We start from the raw sequence: 24,364 nt of genomic DNA on the forward strand, positions 1-24,364 counted from the left end.
GGTGGCTTACAAGCGCCTGCTCAGAGCAAGCGCTGGTAACCCTGCAGCCCTGCATGTCAGATCACTGATCTGACACAGTGCTCTGCAAAGTGTCAGATCAGCGATCTGACCATATAGTGTGATGTCCCCCCCCCCCGGGACATCGTTATAAAGTAAAAAAATATATATATTTAGATGTGTAAAAAAATATATATATTGTTCCCATAAATACATTTATCTAAATAATAATACTAATAATTAAAAAAAAAAAGTACACATATTTAGTATCGCTGCGTCCGTAACTACCCCACCTATAAAACTGTCCAACTAATTAACCCCTTCAGTGAACGCCATAAAAAAAAAAAAGAGGCAAAAAACAGCGCTTTGTTATTATATACCGCCGAACAAAAAGTGGAATAACACGCGTTCAAAAAGACGGATATAAATAACCATGGTACCGCTGAAAACGTCATCTTGTCCCGCAAAAAACAAGCCTCCATAAAGCATCCTCAGCGAAAAAATAAAAAAGTTACAGTCCTTAGAATAAAGTGATGCAAAAATTATTATTATTTTTTCTATAGTTTTTATCGTATAAAAGCGCCAAAGCAAAAAAATTATATAAACGAGGTACCGCTGCAATCGTACGGACCCGAAGAATAAAACTGCTTTATCAATTTTGCCAATTGTGGAACAGTATAAATGCCCCCCCCCACCCCCCCCCAAAAAAAAAAATCACGTGCCCGAAAATTATAACAAATACGTCAACTCGTCCTGCAAAAAACAAGACCTCACATGACTCTGTGGACCAAAATATGGAAAAATTATAGCTCTCAAAATGTGGAGACGCAAAAACTATTTTTTGCAATAAAAAGCGTCTTTTAGTGTGTGACGGCTGCCAATCATAAAAATCCGCTAAAATACCCGCTATAAGTAGTAAATCAAACCCCCCTTCATCACCCCCTTAGTTAGAGAAAAAAAAAAAAATTTACAAATGTATTTATTTGCATTTTCCCATTAGGGTTAGGGCTGGGGCTAAAGTTAGGGTTTGGATTACATTTACAATTGGGATTAGGGTTAGGAATGTGGTTGGGATTAGGGGTGTAGATAGGGTTGAGATTAGGGTTAGGGGTGTGTTTGGGTTAGGGTTTCAGCTATAATTGGGGGGTTTCCACTGTTTAGACACATCAGGGGCTCTCCAAACGCGACATGGCGTCTGATTTCAATTCCAGCCAATTCTGCATTGAAAAAGTAAAACAGTGCTCCTTCCCTTCCGAGCTCTCCCGTGCGCCCAAACAGGGGTTTACCCCAACATATGGGGTATCAGCGTACTCAGGACAAATTGGACAACAACTTTTGGGGTCCAATTTCTCCTGTTACCCTTTGGAAAATACAAAACTGGGGGCTAAAAAATCATTTTTGTGGAAAAAAAATGATTTTTTATTTTCACGGCTGTGTGTTATAAACTGTAGTGAAACACTTGGGGGTTCAAAGCTCTCACAACACATCTAGATAAGATCCTTAGGGGGTCTACTTTCCAAAATGGTGTCACATGTGGGGGGGGTTTCAATGTTTAGGCACATCAGTGGCTCTCCAAACGCAACATGGCGTCCCATCTCAATTCCTGTCAATTTTGCTTTGAAAAGTCAAACGGCGCTCCTTCGCTTCCGAGCTCTCCCATGCGCCCAAACAGTGGTTTACCCCCACATATGGGGTATCAGCGTACTCAGGACAAATTGAACAACAACTTTTGGAGTCCATTTCCTCCTGTTACCCTTGGTAAAATAAAACAAATTGGAGCTGAAGTAAATTTTTTGTGAAAAAAAGTTAAATTTTCATTTATTTTTTTTATAAACATTCCAAAAATTCCTGTGAAACACCTGAAGGGTTAATAAACTTCTCGAATGCGGTTTTGAGCACCTTGAGGGGTGCAGTTTTTAGAATGGTGTCACACCTGGGCATTTTCTATCATTTAGACCCCTCAAAATGACTTCAAATGAGATGTGGTCCCTAAAAAAAAATGGTGTTGTAAAAATGAGAACTTGCTGGTCAACTTTTAACCCTTATAACTCCCTAACAAAAAAAAATTTTGGTTCAAAAATTGTGCTGATGTAAAGTAGACATGTGGGAAATGTTTCTTATTAAGTATTTTGCGTGAAATTGAAGAGCATAAAAATTCAAAGTTGGAAAATTGAGAAATTTTCAAAATTTTCGCCACATTTCCATTTTTTTCACAAATAAACGCAGGTAATATCAAATACATTTTACCACTATCATGAAGTACAATATGTCACAAGAAAACAGTGTCAGAATCACCGGGATCCGTTGAAGCGTTCCAGAGTTATAACCTCATAAAAGGGACAGTGGTCAGAATTGTAAAAATTGGCCCGGTCATTAACGTGCAAACCACACTTGGGGCTTAAGGGGTTAATTTTGCCGCTGTATAATTATATTGGGATACATGGAAAAACAACAAAAAAAACGCGACAAATATTCGATAAAAACACAAAATAAACGCTAGAAAAACGAGAGTGGATTTCCTAGCAAGGGAGTCCGTCCAGTTTTAATCAGGAAAATTCTGCTTACATTCTGCAACATGGGCACATAGCCTAAGGGTAAGGTTTGATAAATTCTCATCCACCTGCCCAGTACTGGGCAACATGGTGGCTCAGTGGCTAATACTGTACTATATAGAGCGCAACATGTTGGCTCAGTGGCTAGTACTGTACTATACATAGGGTGGCACGGTGGATCAGTGGCTAGCACTGTTGCTTTGCAGCCCTGGGTGCAAATCCCACCAAGGACATCTGCGAGGACTTTGTATGTTCTCCCCGTGTTTGTGACGATTTCCTCCAGGTTCCCCAGTTTCCTTCCACACTCCAAAGACAAACTGATTAGGGCTCACTATCTTATCCTTATCTTCTCCTGTGAGGACAGTGATGATCATGTCTAAAGCGATGTGGACAAGGTTAGTGCTTTATATCAGATCTGCAACATTTCCACCACATCTGGTTTCTTGTATCAATGCAGGATTACCAGACCTACGATGCAAACCACATCCAGGTGACCCTCTACATTTGCCGAGTGCAGCCATAACCCTATATGATGGCTCCATGAGCTGAAATGTACAATCATGGGCATATGACAGGTAATAACTGCAGGTAGTAAAGTACAAGCTCCGTTAATCCTGCTAATATAGTCTGGAAATCCTGATAAATCGGCATGTGTAAGTGACCATGGTGGAAATGACAGCTCCTCTGTGTGGGGGCACGTCTGACTGCACACGGGGCTAAACTGCAGTCTGCGACTGGAGAAAGCAGCATAATATAACTGGGAAACAACACAAATAAAAAAAATCTAAACTAACCGCACCTGAACATCAGACATGACTTGATAAGGCCGGTTTCACATTTGCGGTTGTGTCCGCAGCGTTTCTTCCGCAATTATCCGCATGCGTTGTGTATTCCTATATTTAAACATTAGGGACGCATGCGTCTGCGATCGGTTGCGTTTTTCCGCGTTTGACAACGCATGCGTCGTTTCGTCATCTGCGGTTTGGCGCGGTGAATGCCAACATGTAGTCATTTTAGAGGTGTCAATTTACCACCTAGAAACGTATGCGGTTGTTAGCGCAAGGAATGCGGCAAAAAAACGCATTACTGTCTATGGGAATGCATGCGTACACATGTCTTTGCGTATGCATGCGTTTGATGCGCTTGCGTACTTCGGACTGCGCATGTTCAGGAACTGATTTAGACATGCTCAATAAATACACACCATCCTGGAAATATCAATCGCATGCGCATAAAAAGCGCAAACACATGTAAAAACGCATGCAAACGCGGTGGTTTTTTTACCATCATGTGTAAGCTGATGCGGATAAAAAACGCTGCGTTATCAGACGTTTGCATGCGTTTGCAGACGATACACTGCGGACTTAACCGCAAATGTGAAACTAGCCTAACATAGGCGACATTGTAGAAAAAACAGCGCTCTGCTCCCAAACTGCAATTCAGCAGGGTCCATCATATAGATTTTACCCCTGGACAGATCAATGCATGTCACGCGTATATCACAGTAATGGAAATGCCTGGAGCGGGGAACGGAGTTTACGACACGTGTTCCTGACTTATGCCGCTTTCTAAACAGCGATTGTTATCGGTGATTGATATAGGAGGAACTTTAAGTGAAAGTCGTCTAGAAGGCAGAACATGACGGGTAATCACGAATCGTGAATGGTGCAAATTAAGAGCAGAGGTTAATACAGAGCCGTCGTTTGTCATCAGGATAATGTGCAGGATAGGGGTCTGTGCACTGAGAAATGATTTAGGAGGAAGTGATAATGGCGGGAGACAACAAGAAAACAGCGACAGAGGTTAGGAGAGTACGGCAATCAATCCGTCACTTTCACGTTTATGGGACCCGGGGGACAGAAATCGGGGATACTCACAGTTATGTGAACATTGTGGGATAATCATGGCGATGTTGAAGTAATCAAAGCAAATTCCACAGTGCAGCAAATCCTCGAGATCCTGCAACACAAATAGCGAGGGGTCAGGAAAATCAAAGGAAGAGACAAACGCAAAAATGTACTAAAAGGTAGAACGAGAGAAACGGCATGCAAGACGTGGATAAATTATATTACACTCACCTATCGCTAGATGAGCGCACTGCTCCGCATAAAACCCAAACATTAAACTCGACACGTTCCCACATTGCACCTACCAGGAAGCCTGTACCCATGTGTTAACCTAATCCGCAACTAGCAGTACTTGTATAACGAACCGATAATGTGACTAAAACATCAACTAGGATGCAACACTAATGCGACAGGCCGAACGGGATCTGATGGCCATGAAAGAGGTCCACGTGTAGGCGCAAAATCAGTGACTCAAAATCCAGCTTGTGATTTTCCAGATGAGTTTACAAGTCGCAGTCAAATTTAATTTGTTCTTGGATTTACAAAAAAAAATAAATTGTAAATCGTGCATTCTGTCACAGGTGAGAAAAAAAATCATAAAGAAAAAATGGCCCAAAATCTGTACAATATTTCTACTTACAAAAAGAAAAAAAAAACATTTATTGTTCTTCTGATAAAAATTATTTAACACAAAGCAAGTGCAAGAGATCAGGAGCATTTCTCCAGGATGAAAGCCACATGCTGTGCGATTATGGGCTTGTAGCTTTCCTGGAAGGCACATGTTGCTAATGTTAACAGATGACCACTGACAAAGGTCATGAAGAATCCAGGAAGATGGGAAAACTAGAAAGATTCAGAACTCTAATGCAGTCAACAGGATCAAGACTTAAAAAGTGGACAATCCCTTTAAGATCCTGTTCACATCGGAGTTTCATCAGCTTCAGTGTCGCGTGCAGCGCTATTTGTTCCCCTGAAATGATTAACGTCCATGAGGAGCCTGTAATGTGGGGGGCAGACACCGTCATTATTATTTCTATTCCTAAAACAATGTAGAAATAACTGCGCACAAGTGCAGATGTGAACAGCGCCTATGACCAGGTGCACATCTGTCAGACTTGGCCAGACAATCCCTTTACCACGGAGCTGCATGCGGCTGATAATTCTGCACCCATCGTTATACACTCAGGCTACGCTCTGATGAGTTTTTGGTGATTTTTTTTTTTAAATGCAAGTACGGTAACCTATTTTACTTATTATGTGCAGAAATTCTCAAACATGAAAAACTGATCGTGGCCTAAAGCTCTTCTGTCTGTAGTCACATCGGACACCTACAGAAAAGCAATGAGGTGGCATCACTGCACCCATGGTACCCACTGGAATACACCTCTAAGCTAGAAGGGTCCAGAGACCCCCAAAAGGACCTTCACGTTCCTTCTGGTAACCAACGGGCCATTAAAGGGGTTTTGCTCTTTAAGAAAAGTGCTTGCTAGAAGAAGCGCAGGCTACATCATTACGGCTGACAACTAATGATGAGCGAGTGTACTCGTGACTCGGGTTTTCCAGAGCACTCTCGGGTGACTGAGTATTTGTAACTGCTCGGAGATTTAGTTTTCATCGGCAGCTGAATGATTTACAGCTACTAGCCAGGCTGAGTACATGTGGGGGTTGCCTGGTTGCTAGGGAATCCCCACACGTAATCAAGCAGGCTAATAGCTGTAAATCATTCAGCTGCCGCGATGAAAACTAAATCTCCGAGCAGTTACAATTACTCAGAGGTCACCCAAGCGTGCTCTGGAAAACCCGAGCAACGCGTATACTCGCTCATCACTACTGCTGACTTCAACGATCGTCTGCAGCGGTGATATGTGCTGTCGATACAGTGTCACCGCTGCAGCCAAAATAGCAATACCGTAGCAGGGCGGAGACCCAGTTGAACGAGGAGCTGGTTATGTTGTTGTTATGAAAGCAACGAGTTTTGAGACCACTAATGAATCTAACAGGGTTTTCCAAACAATGGAAGTGAGCACTTCTGCACCAGACAGATAACAACGTGGCGGTCCTGGGGGTCTGACCTGCAGATCCCGAGAGCAGCGCTGCATTCGTTTAAACAGGTCCTTGCAGGGATAGCAGAATGAGGCACTCTACGTCCGGTGGTCTCATCAGCACGACAGCAGCAATGGTGGAAAGTACCCTGTAGCTGCCGTGTGAAACCCCCGGGGCTGTACATGCACCATAGCTGCCGAGTGAACCCCTTGGGGCTGTACATGCATCATAGTGGCTGTGTGAACCCCCTGGGGCTGTACATGCATCATAGTGGCCGTGTGAACCCCCCTGGGGCTGTACATGCACCATAGCTGCCGAGTGAACCCCTTGGGGCTGTACATGCATCATAGCGGCCGTGTGAACCCCCCGGGGCTGTACGTGCATCGTAGCCATCGTGTGAACCCCCCAGAGCTGTACGTGCACCGTAGCTGCCGTGTGAACCCCCCAGGGCTGTACGTGCGAACCCCCCAGGGCTGTACGTGCATTATAGCGGCCGTGTGAAACCCCCGGGGCTGTACATGCATCGTAGCCACCGTGTGAACCCCCCGGGGCTGTACGTGCACCGTAGCTGCCGTGTAAACCCCCCGGGGCTGTACATGCATCGTAGCTGCCGTGTGAACCCCCCGGGGATGTGCGTGCACCGTAGCTGCCGTGTGAACCCCCCGGGGATGTGCGTGCACCGTAGCTGCCGTGTGAACCCCCCGGGGATGTACGTGCACCGTAGCTGCCGTGTGAACCCCCCGGGGATGTGCGTGCACCGTAGCTGCCGTGTAAACCCCCCGGGGATGTGCGTGCACCGTAGCTGCCGTGTGAACCCCCCGGGGCTGTACGTGCACCGTAGCTGCCGTGTAAACCCCCCGGGGATGTGCGTGCACCGTAGCTGCCGTGTGAACCCCCCGGGGCTGTACGTGCACCGTAGCTGCCGTGTAAACCTCCCGGGGCTGTACGTGCACCGTAGCTGCCGTGTAAACCCCCCGGGGCTGTACGTGCACCGTAGCTGCCGTGTAAACCCCCCGGGGCTGTACGTGCACCGTAGCTGCCGTGTAAACCCCCCGGGGCTGTACGTGCACCGTAGCTGCCGTGTGAACCCCCCGGGGCTGTACGTGCACCGTAGCTGCCGTGTGAACCCCCCGGGGCTGTACGTGCACCGTAGCTGCCGTGTGAACCCCCCGGGGATGTACGTGCACCGTAGCTGCCGTGTGAACCCCCCGGGGCTGTACGTGCACCGTAGCTGCCGTGTGAACCCCCCGGGGCTGTACGTGCACCGTAGCTGCCGTGTAAACCCCCCGGGGATGTGCGTGCACCGTAGCTGCCGTGTGAACCCCCCAGAGCTGTACGTGCACCGTAGCTGCCGTGTGAACCCCCCGGGGATGTGCGTGCACCGTAGCTGCCGTGTGAACCCCCCCAGGCTGTACGTGCCGTAGCCCCCCAGGGATGTACGTGCACCATGACCGCTGTGTTGTTGGGAATAACTCTTTAAATGCTGCTTTGCTTTTTCTAAACTTGCTACCCAAAAATAAATAAATAAAAAAAATCGTGTTTCCGTGACGACGTGTCCGGACTTCACGCTCACTGACCGTACAGTGGTCACATGACCTCAACCGTATCTCACCACTATGGCGGCAGATTATCAAAAGTGAGTGCAATATCATAACTGGAGGGCATGCTGGGACTTGTGCTCCCTCGGGTATATAGCGCCAGCTTGTGCTCAGTCCGCCTCGGTTATACAGCACACGTCCCGTCCTCATTGCTTTATATCCGTGCACCTCCCGCCTCGGGGACGGACGCCCGCTCCTCACCTGCACCGGACCGCGCGGCTGGCCCCTGGGGGCCCCGGTTGCGCTGGTGGTTGCCATGGTATCAGGAGTAGCCGCGCAAACGGGCCTCCGAATTTCCCGGGATCTGGTGGCCCCGCCCCCCACAATGCGCGGAGGATTGTGGGAGGATCGTTCAGTCAGCAGCAAAAAAAAAAAAGGCGGGAAGTGAGAGCGAGAGGCAGAGAGTGTTTGTGAGGCGGGAGGTGAGAGGTGAGAGGTGAGAGGTCATCTCCTCACTCAGTACACGACGACATCTCCACGGTAACGGACACTTCACAGTAGGACAAGGTCTCTTCTCAGCTCTTGGTCACAGCACAGCACGCAGCGTCATCTCAGTACACGGCGTCAGCTCCTCTGTACACAGTCACATCACAGCGGATGTCTTCAGTACACGGTCACAGCACGCAACGTCATCTCAGTACATGGTCACATCTCAGTACACGGCGTCATCTCAGTACACGGCGTCATCTCAGTACACGGCGTCATCTCAGTACACGGCGTCATCTCAGTACACGGCGTCATCTCAGTACACGGTCACATTTCTGTACACGGCGTCATCTCAGTGCACGGTCACATCTCAGTACATGGCGTCATCTCAGTGCACGGTCACATCTCACTACATGGCGTCATCTCAGTACACGGTCACATCTCTGTACATGGTGTCATCTCAGTACACGGTCACATCTCAGTACACGGCGTCATCTCAGTACACGGTCACATTTCTGTACACGGCGTCATCTCAGTACACGGTCACATCTCTGTACATGGTGTCATCTCAGTACACGGTCACATTTCTGTACACGGCGTCATCTCAGTGCACGGTCACATTTCTGTACATGGTGTCATCTCAGTGCACGGTCACATTTCTGTACACGGCGTCATCTCAGTGCACGGTCACATCTCAGTACATGGTGTCATCTCAGTGCACGGTCACATTTCTGTACATGGTGTCATCTCAGTACACGGTCACAGCACGCAACGTCATCTCAGTACACGGTCACATCTCAGTACATGGCGTCATCTCAGTACACGGTCACATCTCTGTACATGGTGTCATCTCAGTACACGGTCACATTTCTGTACACGGCGTCATCTCAGTGCACGGTCACATCTCAGTACATGGCGTCATCTCAGTGCACGGTCACATTTCTGTACATGGTGTCATCTCAGTACACGGTCACAGCACGCAACGTCATCTCAGTACACGGTCACATCTCAGTACATGGCGTCATCTCAGTACACGGTCACATCTCTGTACATGGTGTCATCTCAGTACACGGTCACATCTCTGTACATGGTGTCATCTCAGTACACGGTCACAGCACGCAACGTCATCTCAGTACATGGTCACATCTCAGTACACGGCGTCATCTCAGTACACAGTCACATCTCTGTACATGGTGTCATCTCAGTACACGGTCACATTTCTGTACACGGCGTCATCTCAGTGCACGGTCACATCTCAGTACATGGCGTCATCTCAGTGCACGGTCACATCTCACTACATGGCGTCATCTCAGTACACGGTCACATTTCTGTACATGGTGTCATCTCAGTACACGGTCACAGCACGCAACGTCATCTCAGTACACGGTCACATCTCAGTACATGGCGTCATCTCAGTACACGGTCACATCTCTGTACATGGTGTCATCTCAGTACACGGTCACAGCACGCAACGTCATCTCAGTACACGGTCACATCTCAGTACACGGCGTCATCTCAGTACACGGTCACATCTCTGTACATGGTGTCATCTCAGTACACGGTCACATTTCTGTACACGGCGTCATCTCAGTGCACGGTCACATCTCAGTACATGGCGTCATCTCAGTGCACGGTCACATCTCAGTACATGGCGTCATCTCAGTGCACGGTCACATCTCAGTACATGGCGTCATCTCAGTACACGGTCACATTTCTGTACATGGTGTCATCTCAGTACACGTTCACATTTCTGTACACGGCGTCATCTCAGTGCACGGTCACATCTCAGTACATGGCGTCATCTCAGTGCACGGTCACATCTCAGTACATGGCGTCATCTCAGTACACGGTCACATCTCTGTACATGGTGTCATCTCAGTACACGGTCACATTTCTGTACACGGCGTCATCTCAGTGCACGGTCACATCTCAGTGCACGGTCACATCTCAGTACACGGCGTCATCTCAGTGCACGGTCACATTTCTGTACACGGCGTCATCTCAGTGCACGGTCACATCTCAGTACATGGCGTCATCTCAGTGCACGGTCACATCTAAGTACACGGCGTCATCTCAGTGCACGGTCACATCTCTGTACACGGCGTCATCTCAGTGCACGGTCACATTTCTGTACACGGCGTCATCTCAGTACACGGTCACATCTCTGTACACGGCGTCATCTCAGTACACGGTCACATTTCTGTACACGGCGTCATCTCAGTACACGGTCACATCTCTGTACACGGCGTCATCTCAGTACACGGTCACATTTCTGTACACGGCGTCATCTCAGTACACGGTCACATCTCTGTACACGGCGTCATCTCTGTACACGGCGTCATCTCTGTACACGGTCACATCTCACTACATGGCGTCATCTCAGTACACGGTCACATCTCTGTACATGGTGTCATCAGTACACGGTCACATCTCAGTACATGGCGTCATCTCAGTACACGGTCACATCTCTGTACACGGCGTCATCTCAGTACACGGTCACATCTCAGTACATGGCGTCATCTCAGTACACGGTCACATCTCTGTACATGGTGTCATCTCAGTACACGGTCACATTTCTGTACACGGCGTCATCTCAGTGCACGGTCACATCTCAGTACATGGCGTCATCTCAGTGCACGGTCACATTTCTGTACATGGTGTCATCTCAGTACACGGTCACAGCACGCAACGTCATCTCAGTACACGGTCACATCTCAGTACATGGCGTCATCTCAGTACACGGTCACATCTCTGTACATGGTGTCATCTCAGTACACGGTCACATCTCTGTACATGGTGTCATCTCAGTACACGGTCACAGCACGCAACGTCATCTCAGTACATGGTCACATCTCAGTACACGGCGTCATCTCAGTACACAGTCACATCTCTGTACATGGTGTCATCTCAGTACACGGTCACATTTCTGTACACGGCGTCATCTCAGTGCACGGTCACATCTCACTACATGGCGTCATCTCAGTACACGGTCACATCTCTACATGGCGTCATCAGTACACGGTCACATATCTGTACATGGCGTCATCTCAGTACACGGTCACATCTCTGTACATGGCGTCATCAGTACACGGTCACATCTCACTACATGGCGTCATCTCAGTACACGGTCACATCTCTGTACATGGCGTCATCAGTACACGGTCACATCTCACTACATGGCGTCATCTCAGTACACGGTCACATCTCTGTACATGGCGTCATCTCAGTACACGGTCACATCTCTGTACATGGCGTCATCTCAGTACACGGTCACATCTCTGTACATGGCGTCATCAGTACACGGTCACATCTCACTACATGGCGTCATCTCAGTACACGGTCACATCTCTGTACATGGCGTCATCAGTACACGGTCACATCTCTGTACGTGGTGTCATCTCATTACACGGTCACATCTCTGTACATGGCATCATCAGTACACGGTCACATCTCTGTACGTGGTGTCATCTCAGTACACGGTCACATCTCTGTACACGGCGTCATCTCAGTACACGGTCACATCTCTGTACACGGCGTCATCTCAGTACACGGTCACATCTCACTACATGGCGTCATCTCAGTACACGGTCACATCTCTGTACATGGTGTCATCAGTACACGGTCACATCTCAGTACATGGCGTCATCTCAGTACACGGTCACATCTCTGTACACGGCGTCATCTCAGTACACGGTCACATCTCAGTACATGGCGTCATCTCAGTACACGGTCACATCTCAGTACATGGCGTCATCTCAGTACACGGTCACATCTCTACACAGCGTCATCTCCGTACACGGTCACATCTCACTACATGGCGTCATCTCAGTACACGGTCACATCTCTACATGGCGTCATCAGTACACGGTCAAATATCTGTACATGGCGTCATCTCAGTACACGGTCACATCTCTGTACATGGCGTCATCAGTACACGGTCACATCTCACTACATGGCGTCATCTCAGTACACGGTCACATCTCTGTACATGGCGTCATCAGTACACGGTCACATCTCACTACATGGCGTCATCTCAGTACACGGTCACATCTCTGTACATGGCGTCATCAGTACACGGTCACATCTCTGTACGTGGTGTCATCTCATTACACGGTCACATCTCTGTACATGGCATCATCAGTACACGGTCACATCTCTGTACGTGGTGTCATCTCAGTACACGGTCACATCTCTGTACACGGCGTCATCTCAGTACACGGTCACATCTCTGTACACGGCGTCATCTCAGTACACGGTCACATCTCTGTACATGGCGTCATCAGTACACGGTCACATCTCACTACATGGCGTCATCTCAGTACACGGTCACATCTCTGTACATGGCGTCATCAGTACACGGTCACATCTCACTACATGGCGTCATCTCAGTACACGGTCACATCTCTGTACATGGCGTCATCAGTACACGGTCACATCTCTGTACATGGCGTCATCAGTACACGGTCACATCTCTGTACATGGCGTCATCAGTACACGGTCACATCTCTGTACATGGCGTCATCAGTACACGGTCACATCTCTGTACATGGCGTCATCAGTACACGGTCACATCTCTGTACATGGCGTCATCAGTACACGGTCACATCTCTGTACGTGGTGTCATCTCATTACACGGTCACATCTCTGTACGTGGTGTCATCTCAGTACACGGTCACATCTCTGTACAAGGTTACAGCACATGGCGTCTCCCCCTGAGCACGTAGATACATCTTATTTACTGCAGTTTTTTGTTAATACTTTCATTTCATCTGCATTAATGAAGTTGTACATCACAAAACATCGGAGGACTGCAACTCCCAGCATGTCCTGCAGTACTTTAAGGGATATTCTAAATATGATAGTTGATGTGGAATTGCAGGGACCAGAACAGTGGCGTAGCTAAAGTACGAAGGGCACAGATGCAAAATTTAGACCTGGGCCTACACCTGTATGTTCTGCAGAAGTTTGAGCCCTTCTGAAATAGTGTCCTCCATGCTGGATCCCTTTTAGTACTAATTTCCCCTATCCTGCTCCCCTTTCTGGTATAATGCCCCACATCATGTACTAATGCCCCCATCCTGGTCTCTTCCTGTAACAATGTCCCCTTCCTAGTATAATATCCCATACCCTATGCTCCTTCTTATTGTCTCCCATCATGAGCCCCTTCCAGTAATAATGTCCTCCATCCTGAGTCTCTTTCCTGTAATAATGATTCCCATTCTGGGCCGTTTCCAGTAATAATGTCCCCCATCTTTGGCCCGTTCTAGTAATAATAATAATGTCCCCCATCTTTGGCCCGTTCTAGTAATAATGTCCCACATCTTGGGCCCATTACATTAATAATGTCCCTTATCCTGTTATAATGTCCTCCATCCTTGGCCCCTTCCAGCAATAATTATTATTAAAAAAAAAAAAAAAGTAAAAAAGAACTACAGTGCCTTGCGCAAATTATTCGCCCCCCTGGAACTTTTCAAAACCTTTTTCCACATATCATGCTTCAAACATAAAGATACCAAATGTACATTTTTGATGAAGAATCAACAACAAGTGGAACACAATTGTGAAGTTGAATGAAATTTATTGGTTATTTTACATTTTTGTGGAAATTCAAAAACTGAAAAGTGGGGCGTGCAATATTATTCGGCCCCTTTAACTTGATACTTTGTTGCACCACCTTTTGCTGCGATAACAAGTCTCTTGGGGTATGTCTCTTAGTTTTGTACATGGAGAGACTGAAATTCTTGCCCATTCTTCCTTGGCAAACAACTCGAGCTCAGTGAGGTTTGATGGAGATCGTTTGTGGACAGCAGTTTTCAGCTCTTTCCACAGATTCTCGATTGGATTGAGGTCTGGACTGTGACTTGGCCATTCTAACACCTGGATACGTTTATTTGTGAACCATTCCATTGTATATTTTGCTTTATGTTTGGGATCATTGTCTTGTTGGAAGACAAATCTCCGTCCCAGTCTCAGGCCTTTTGCAGACTCCAACAGGTTTTCTTTAAGAATGGTTCTGTATTTGGCTCCATCCATCTTCCCATCAATTTTAACCATCTTCCCTGTCCATGCTGAAGAAAAGCAGGCCCAAACCATGATGCTGCCACCACCATGTTTGACAGTGGGGATGGTGTGTTCAGGGTGATGAGCTGTGTTACCTTTACGCCAAACATATCGTTTGGCATTGTTGCCAAAAGGTTTGATTTTGGTTTCATCTGACCAGAGCACCTTCTTCCACATGTTTGGTGTCTCCCAGGTGGCTTGTTGCAATCTTTAAACAACACTTTTTATGGATATCTTTGAGAAATGGCTTTCTTCTTGCCACTCTTCCATAAAGGACAGATTTGTGCAGTGTACGACTGATTGTTGTCCTATGGACAGACTGTCCCACCTCAGCTGTAGATCTCTGCAGGTCATCCAGAGTGATCATGGGCCTCTTGGCTGCATCTCTGATCAGTCTTCTTGTTTGAGATGAAAGTTTAGAGGGACGGCCGGGTCTTGGTAGATTTGCAGTGGTATGATGCTCCGTCCATTTCAATATGATCACTTGCACAGGGCTCCTTGGGATGTTTAAAGTTTTGGAAATCATTTTGCATCCAAATCCGGCTTTAGGCTATGTGCACACGTCAGGATTTCTTGCAGAAATTTCCTGAACAAAACCGGACATTTTCTGCAAGAAATCCGCATGCGTTTTTTTCAGGGTTTTTTTTTTTGCGGTTTTCTCTCGTTTTTTTTCCAGAGCTTCCCAATGCATTAAATAGCGGCAAAAACGCGAAAAATCCGCAAAATTAATGAACATGCTGTGTTTTTTACCGCAATGTGTTTTTTTGCGGAAAAACGCATCATGTGCACAAAAATTGCAGAATGCATTAAAAATAATGGGATGCTTATGTATGCATTTTTTAAGCGTTTTTTTCCGTGGAAAACGGCCGAAAAAACGCAAAAAATCCTGAACGTGTGCACATAGCCTGAAACTTCTCCACAACAGTATCACGGACCTGCCTGTTGTGTTCCTTGGTCTTCATGATTCTCTCTGTGCTTCAGACAGAACCCTGATACTATCACAGAGCAGGTGCATTATACGGAGACTTGATTACACACAGGTGGATTATATTTATCATCATTAGGCATTTAGGACAACATTGGATCATTCAGAGATCCACAATGAACTTCTGGAGGGAGTTTGCTGCATTGAAAGTAAAGGGGACGAATAATATTGCACGCCCCACTTTTCAGTTTTTGTATTTCCACAAAACTTTAAAATAACCAATAAATTTCGTTCAACTTCACAATTGTTCCACTTGTTGTTGATTCTTCATCAAAAATTTACATTTGGTGTCTTTATGTTTGAAGCATGATATGTAGGAAAAGGTTGAAAAGTTCCAAGGGGCTGAATACTTTCACAAGACACTGTAAAAAACTTTTTCCTTTGTCTCATTCAGAGGCTAGTTTTTCGCGGTCCATGGGGCTGTTCACATTTTAATCACATGCTAATTAGGTGCTCTGTGCATCCTGGGTGTGGCCAGGTAGCTCAGCGTACTGGTTTTCCATGTCTGTGCATCCCTCACTGGTGATTGACAGCGTTGGCTTGCCCGAGTTTCTCTGCAGACAGCACTCCTTCCAGGCAAGACAGTGCCGTCAATCACCAGTGAGGGAGGCGGGGCATGCATTTGTCACAGTGCGCAGGGCTTCTTGGCCACACCCAAAATGCACTGAGAACGCTAATTAGCATATCTGATTTTAGTTTCAGGAGAACGGTGGCAGTATTTAAATGATTGAAGGTGCAATTACAGGGGCAATATCCTCTACAGCCTATACGGTCTGTCTGAGCTGACACATCCTTTAAAAACTTAAAAGACGCCCAGTCAACTTTTTGAGACGTTTAACTTCAGTAACTGTTAGTGGATTTCTTATTGAATAGTAAAGTATATGAAAGTGACAGGTAAAAAAGATAAGTGCTCAGGAAACGGCCAATAAGGCGCAAAGAAAGAGGATTCAGGACAAAAAGACGCCATAAAATCCACAATTTATCCAACCCATAGATAGTCAGAATTGAAAATAAAAACTGTGGTGCCATTAAAGATTTCATCCATAGTGAGAACGCTGTTCGAATATTTTCCAATTTCACCATAGGTTTATGCAACCATAGTTAATATTATGAGACATATTCTGAGAAATACTGCGTTTGAAGCCAGCCTAAGGCAGTCATGTTTTTGAAGGGGTTAGGGAAGTCTCCACAGCTACATCAGTAAGGTAAGAAGATCAGATCCATGAGGAAAGGTCGGTACCAACCTCCTGAAAGAATCCGCCTACCTCAGATCTGTGGACTGAGCCATCATTATCTCTTTTCCTGTATAACATGGTGTCACCTGGGAATCATGTGCCCCACAGGAGCAGCAGACAGCAAACCAAGGTCTTACTTATTATGCAGAAGGTGTTCATCCTAATACACGTGTGATGGTGACACAAAGGGGTTTATATGTGGCATCTACAGTCGATCAGAAGACATCTGTTATACGGGCATCTGAATGTCACATACACAGCACATTACATCTAGAATTACAGCAGCATGTGATGATACACTGACACTTGGGGTACAGGATAATAAGACACTGGCACATGGGGTACAGAATAATGACAGTGACTTTGGGGGTACATGATAATGACAGTGACATTAGGGGTACACAATAATGACATTGACACTTGGGGTACAGAATAATAAGACAATGACACTTGGGGTACAAGATAATGACAGTAACATTGGGAGGACAGGATAATGACTGATACTTGTGCAGCGCCCCAGAGTCCTGGTTCGTTGGAGTGATGTTACATCTGAAGGCAATGAAGGAGATCTTCTGTCCAGGTATCACAACCACTACACACACTTCACACTCCAGTCCACCAGGGGGAGTCATGCTTTTATTTATTAGGGCACTCCTCACACTTGGGTAAAACTGGTGGGTTAGGGAGGAAGTTAGTCAGAGACGGGGGCAGAAGCTGACTTGAGGGAGAAGGAGATAGTCAATGGGTCCTGACCGAGTTTGGCAGAGGCTGGCTGGGTTGGGTTCCAGCCAGCTCCAGACTGCGGCCTACGGAAGGAAGGTACACTGAGCTGCGCTTGCCCCACGTGCGGCAGCATCCTAAGAAAGGACACGAAGGGAATTGTGTTGCAGTGAGTGAGCAACAAAGTCATAGCATCAGGAGTGAAACATCAGTGGGAGACCAGCTAGAAGCAGGGTGCCTCCTTCTGAAGTGCAGGATTGGTAGCCTGAACACCGAGGGAGTAAAGAGCTCTATGCCGTTTCTTCAGAGAATGGCAGGACAGGTAATTTCACGTTAGCTGCCTGACCATTTACACAGGAGGCACGGTGGCAACTTGTGGAGGCCGGGGTGTCTGTAGGGTCCCTATAAAAAGCCTCAGGCCACCAGTCATACGTGTTTTGTTCTATCTGACCACGGGAAACAGAGGAGTAACAACAGTGAGGACCTTATTGGAGCTTATACAAGTAGGGACCTACTGTATTACTGTGCGCTAGGGGAAGGCTATTGAATTCCACCTGGATAAGGGGACTCTGGATTTGCCTTCAGACCGACCGGACTCTGCCTACCCTGTGGTCCTTACGCTGGACTGTGGATGCTGAAGCCTTCAGTAAAGGTAAAGAGACTGCAACCTTGTGTCCTCGTTATTCACTGCGCCTTACATCATCCACTATCCATACTCTGGGAAGCCCTGGGGAACACTTCACCTGTGGGAAGGTATACCATCTAGCTGCCATAACATCACCTCAGCGGACCCCTAAGCAGCGTCGGTCACCCTGACCGAATACCACAGGTGGCGTCACGAACATCCCTTTAAAGACCTTTCCCCGCAATTTCAAAGGACCTCCAGAGGGCCACGGACGGGGTCAGCCACAGTGACATCCCCACTGAGAAGATGAAGGGCCCGGATCCGAGTACCCCACGGCCCAAGGGGGCGCTCCAATATTTTGGCGTCACGAACAGGATCTACTTAAGCCTGAGAATTCGGGTCATGTGCGCCTAAGAACTGTGCCAGAATCGTGTTTGAATTGTTTCTGCTGAAAGACTGCGTATTGCTATTTGCCGCCAAGATAACCGCCGCCATTGCAGCACCATGTGGCGTGCTGGGGGAGTGGGGCGTGTCATCGTGGGCGTAGCATGGAAGAACGGCGCGAAAGTAAAGCCAGCCCCTCACAGATACTACTATGTCCGGGAGATATGCCCGTCAACGAAGAAGATCCGCCTCCTGGTCTGGGATGGTGGAGGATGAAGAAGGAACCGCCCTCCGGAGTTGGAGGAGCAAGAATCGCTGGATACCATTCGGCAGAACCAGGTTGGCGTCATGGTGAGCGGAGGCAGTCCTGAAGAGGGGGAAAACACCCGTCGCTGCTCCAGCCAATTGGAGCCGAGCGAAACCCTACCAGGACGCATGAACCAGGAGGTTCTGGGAGCGGAAGTCGACGAGCTGTGTCGGCAGCTCCGGAACCTTTGCCAACGTGCGACTGCTGGCCCTGAGGAGCAACAATGCAGCCAACCGCCAGAGCCCCAGCCTGCGGCAGAGGAGATCGGCACCAGAGACGCCATGGAGGCAGGTAACGACACCGACCCTGCTCCGGTAGCCGAGGGATCCCTGCTGGTGGACGTACACTCGCTCCCACCACCACCCGGCCGGGTGTGTAGCCGCTTGGAGTGGGAGAGGCCATGGGAGACTGTCAAGACCTCAGACATCCCGCTGCAGCGGTCATCCGGGGAGAGTGGGTGACCTGTAAATGGACCCGCGCTACCACCAACCTGATCGGGTTCCCTGGAGAGGTCCAGCCAGAGGGGGAGAGTATTGCGGTCGTCGCCCATTAATTATACCGTCGGCAGCAGGAGGCGGAGTGGGCTAGGAAGAAGGAGCTCCGGCGTCAGGCTGACCGTGAGAGGGACCTGCAGGCCAAAGCAAAGGCTAGGCCGATGGCCGAGGAGAACTGGGGCCCACAGCAGTATGGGATCATCGTAACCTTCCGCCTGCAGGGAGGCTGGGGCTTTATAAAGAGCCCGGCCTCGACCTCGAAGTGTTCGTCAATCGGCACGATGTGGAGGCGCACCTCATCGAAGGACACCCAGGCCGGGATCTGTACCCGGGTGACCGTGTCAGGTACATGCGGCATTGGGGAGACAAGGGGTGGTATGCCCTTCACGTCCGCAAATACAAGCCAGACATCACTGTCTCACCGTCCTACCGCTCACCCGAACAGGTGACCCCTGCACCGGTCACCATGTGCTCAAAGTGCACCCAGACTTCAGTGGCACAGAGAACTGTGAGCACACAGACCCCAATCCAGAGTGAGGACGCACTCTATGTAGTACCCGGTGGTAGCCGATACCCAACAGGACTACCCCCAGACTGGCATCATAAATAAACCTCGAAGCCAGAAAAACTGGCCTCCTCTTGCTTTATTAGCGTTCCCGGTGCCTGCACTGTATGTATTTTTTCAGGCCTGCGCAGCTGCGCTGCCCTTCGAACTTACAGCGCAGGCGCCAGGAACGCTAATGAAGCAAGAGGAGGCGGCGCGCACAGGCCCGGAGTGACGGCTGTGCTGCGTCTGATTAGGAGGGAAAGACCCACCCCCGGGACCATTTCACGGTATGAGGGGGCACATTTTATAAGAGTTTATTTCAGCGTGTGCAGGGAGCATAACTAAAAGAGCCACCTTGTCAGAATGCAGCATTAGTGCTGCACAAGGTGGCTCTTTTAGTTACAAACGCCTGAGGGGGGTGACAGGTTCCCTTTAATACATGTAATACAAATACTGGAGGCAAATTTGGAATCATCAGCCCGGAAGCTGCGCATGGGACATACTTGAACGTTCCAACATGACAACGATCCAAAACACAAGGCCAAGTAGACCTGTCATTGGCTACAGCAGAACAAAGTGAAGGTTCTGGAGTGGCCATCTCAGTCTCCTTACCTCAATATCATTGAGCCACTCTGGGGAGACCTCAAGCGCGCAGTTCATGCTAGGCAGCCCAGGAATTTACTGGAACTGGAGGCTTTTTGCAAGAAGAGTGGGCAGCTTTACCATCTGAGAAATAAAGAACGTCATCCACAACTACCACAAAAGACTTCAAGCTGTCATTGATGTTAGAGGGGGCAATACACAGTATTAAGAAATGGGGTATGTGAACTTTTGATCAGGGTCATTTGGATGTTTTGTGTTGTCATTATGATTTATAAAGAGAAAACACAGTAGTCTGACAATAAATGGCTTCACCCAACCACTAACCATGAGTGGAGGAAAAGTTTTGTTATCATATAACACAGTATGTTTATTTATCCTATTGAATTGCCAGCTTTTCAGAGGACATCGGTGCGTAAAAATCGGACAGTGTTGGTATGGTTGGAGTTCTGTACGATGTTTTTCTTGCACCCATAGGCTTGCATCGACGAGTCTCGGTGACAATCGCAGCCTGCTGCAATTTTACACACACGTAGAATACAAACACTAATGTGAGGTTCCTCATAGATTAACACTGGGTCGAGTGCTGTACAACATTTTCTTGCATAGCACTTGGCCGTATTCTACAGTAGTGTGACTTCAGCCTTAGTATTAAAATGACCATTTAATGTTACCAATTAGAAGTAGAAAAGATCCCCAATGGGTTACCATATATTTGTACTATTAATAAATATACTTTTGAGCTTTAGAAAGTCCATTTATTTCCATTTTTTATAATTGTAAATGTGAATACATTGAATATTGTTGTTTCCTGACACTTTGTTGCTTTTTATGTTGCGATTGTTTACTTCATTCATGTTTTTTCTTTAACCCTTAGATGCCTGTAACTTCTCTTAGCGACAGGCTGACTGGACACCAATACATCTGAAGGAGGACGGAGCTGCACCCAGTGTTACTTCTCGCAGGGTACAAGGAATTCGAACTGGTATGAAACTAGAATTGCTGATATAATTTCTCACTGTGATCTCTAATGTGTTTAGCCAGCAAATAATTTTCATTTCAAAAGGCACCGAAAGAAAATCTGACAAAATTCTCAGTGTCTTCAATTTTCAACAAAAATACATTTTGTACAATAACTCTTGCTTATCGCAATGTCCGCAACCGCTGCTGAAGTGCTGATTTACACAAGTGGTTTGCTAAATATTGAATAGTATTTAGTAGACTGTAGAGGGGTCTCACCGCTGAAACCACCAAATGAGAATATATTTACACCCGGTCATTTTGCAGCTGGTTTTTTTTTTTCTACTGCAATATGCGTAAAACACCAAAAGAACTTTAGTAAACCATTATGTTGCAGCTATGTATCTCACTGCCAAACAGACACATATAGGTGGGGGTTTGGTTTCTTGGGACATGCAGTGGTCTTATGAAGAGGTCTGTGAAATGCCACATCGGGATGTAGTGGTGACTGCGCGTTCATTCTCAATGGGATTGCAGAGATGGCCAACAGTGCAGTCCCTTAGAGAATGAAGAGAGTGGTGGCTGTGCATGCTCCATTTTGATGGAGCACTTTAGAGGCAGATCTAAGGGTATGTTTCCACGTTCAGGAAACGCTGCGTTTTTTAGGCCATGTTCACACAGTGCGTTTTTTACTGCGGAACCGCAGCGGTTTTGCCGCTGCGGTTCCGCAGCTGTTTTCCATGCAGGGTACATAACAATGTAACCCTATGGAAAACAGTCACTGCTGTGCACATGATCCGGAATTTCGTTTAAAAAGCCGCGCAGAATAGCTGCGGCAAAAAAGAAGGAGCATGTCACTTCTTTTTCCTGAACCGCAGCGGTTCTGCACCCATAGACCTCCATTGTGAGGTCAAAACCGCAGTAAAACCCGCAGATCAAAAATATATCTGCGGGTTTTACTGCGATTTGATGTTCAGAACCGCTGCAGCAGGAAGTGCGGGGGAGCGGGCGGAAGTGCGTGGGCGGAGTGTGGCTGCCCCCCCTGCTTCGATCCTGCCCCCCGTGCTCCGATGCCCCTCCCCCCGTGCTCCGATGCCCCCCCCCCAGTGCTCCGATGCCCCCCCCCCCGTGCCCTAATCTCCCCCCCTTATACTTACCCGGCGTCCCGGTGTCCGTCCGGCCGTCTTCTCCCTGGGCGCCGCCATCTTGCAAAATGGCGGGCGCATGCGCAGTGCGCCCGCCGAATCTGCCGGCCGGCAGATTCGCTCCAAAGTGCATTTTGATCACTGAGATAGGTTATATCTCAGTGATCAAAATAAAAAAATAGTAAATGACACCCCCCCCCCACTTTGTCACCCCCATTGGTAGGGACAATAAAAAAATTAAGAATTTTTTTTTTTTTTCCACTAAGGTTGGGGTAGGGTTAGGGTTAGGGTTAGAAAACTGCATAAAAAAAAAGGATCAAAAAACGCATCAAAAAAGGACCAAAAAAAGGACCTGCGTTTTCTGCCAAGAGCTGCAGTTTTTTAAAAAAACAGTCCTGAGAAAAAAAGGATGGAAATCCTGAACGTGTGAACATACCCTTACGCTGCGTTTTTCCGCAGCATCAAAAACACAGCGTTTAGATGTTACAGCATAGTGGAGGGGATTTCATGAATGCAGTATGCCCTTACATTGCAGAAAAAACGCAAGGACAGCGCAGGTGACCTGCCAGTGACCTCAGGTGCAGATTTGGTCAGGATTTTACCTGCATAAAATCCTGACCAAATCCTGATGCAATCCTGAACGTGGACACATACCCTAAGTGTCAGTGTAATTATCCTGTACCCCAAATGCCTGTGTCGTATTATTCTGTACCCTAAGTATCAGTCATTATCCTGTACTCCCAATGTTGCTGTCATTATCTTGTACCCCAAGTGTCATTGTCTTATTATTCTGTACCCCAAGTGTCAATGTCATTATAGTGTACCCCTAATGTCACTGTCATTATCATGTACCCCCAAAGTCACTGTCAATATACTGTACCCCATGTGCCAGTGTCTTATTATCCTGTATCCTAAGAGTAAATGTCATTATCCTGTACCCCAAGTGTCACTGTCATTATACTGTACCCCATGTGCCAGTGTCTTATTATCCTGTACCCCAAGTGTCAGTGTATCATCACATGCTGCTGTAATTCTAGATGTAATGTGCTGTGTATGTGACATTCAGATGCCCGTATAACAGATGTCTTCTGATCGACTGTAGATGCCACATATAAACCCCTTTGTGTCACCATCACACGTGTATTAGGATGAACACCTTCTGCATAATAAGTAAGACCTTGGTTTGCTGTCTGCTGCTCCTGTGGGGCACATGATTCCCAGGTGACACCATGTTATACAGGAAAAGAGATAATGATGGCTCAGTCCACAGATCTGAGGTAGGCGGATTCTTTCAGGAGGTCGGTACCGACCTTTCCTCATGGATCTGATCTTCTTACCTTACTGATGTAGCTGTGGAGACTTCCCTAACCCCTTCAAAAAACATGACTGCCTTAGGCTGGCTTCAAACGCAATATTTCTCAAAATATTTCCCATAATATTAACTATGGTCGCATAAACCTATGGTAAAATTGGATAATATTCGAATAGCGTTCTCACTATGGATGAAATCTTTAATGGCACCCCCACCCCCTGCAGACTGTGAGCCCTCGCGGGCAGGGTCCCCCCTCCTTATGTACTCGTGTGCCTTGTTATCTGCTCATGTTTAATGTATTTGTCTATATTTGCCCCGTATTCACATGTAAAGCGCCATGGAATAAATGGCGCTATAAAAATGTATAATAATAATAATAATTTTCAATTCTGACTATGTATGGGTTGGGTAAATTGTGGATTTTTTGGCGTCTTTTTGTCCTGAACCCTCTTTCTTTGCGCCTTATTGGCCGTTTCCTGAGCACTTATCTTTTTTACCTGTCACTTTCATATACCCATTGGGGATCT

General features: G+C 47.3%; 1 protein-coding gene and 1 long non-coding RNA gene across 3 annotated transcripts in view; one reads left to right on the forward strand and one right to left on the reverse strand.

The window, feature by feature from the left end:
• The window catches only part of RAD18 (RAD18 E3 ubiquitin protein ligase), a 190,757-nt gene extending 182,399 nt beyond the window's left edge, over nt 1-8,358 (reverse strand). Inside the window, exons 1-2 of one of the 2 annotated variants that reach the window (XM_069736206.1) lie at nt 8,239-8,358; nt 4,427-4,508 (exon numbers count right to left, since the gene is read on the reverse strand). In XM_069736206.1, the coding sequence (XP_069592307.1) occupies nt 4,427-4,508; nt 8,239-8,295 (139 nt within the window). In that variant the 5' untranslated portion in view covers nt 8,296-8,358. The remainder of the gene's footprint in view (nt 1-4,426; nt 4,509-8,238) is intronic. The other variant, XM_069736207.1, reaches the window with a different exon arrangement.
• Nucleotides 8,359-8,446: 88 nt separating this feature from the next.
• Nucleotides 8,447-24,364, forward strand: part of LOC138647089 (uncharacterized) — a 38,699-nt gene continuing 22,781 nt past the window's right edge. The window contains exons 1-2 of the long non-coding RNA XR_011314874.1: nt 8,447-8,534; nt 21,298-21,405. This is a non-coding gene — a long non-coding RNA (uncharacterized lncRNA). The remainder of the gene's footprint in view (nt 8,535-21,297; nt 21,406-24,364) is intronic.

This window comes from Ranitomeya imitator, chromosome 8 (assembly GCF_032444005.1).
Source record: "Ranitomeya imitator isolate aRanImi1 chromosome 8, aRanImi1.pri, whole genome shotgun sequence".
Taxonomy (NCBI): Eukaryota; Metazoa; Chordata; class Amphibia; order Anura; family Dendrobatidae; genus Ranitomeya; species Ranitomeya imitator.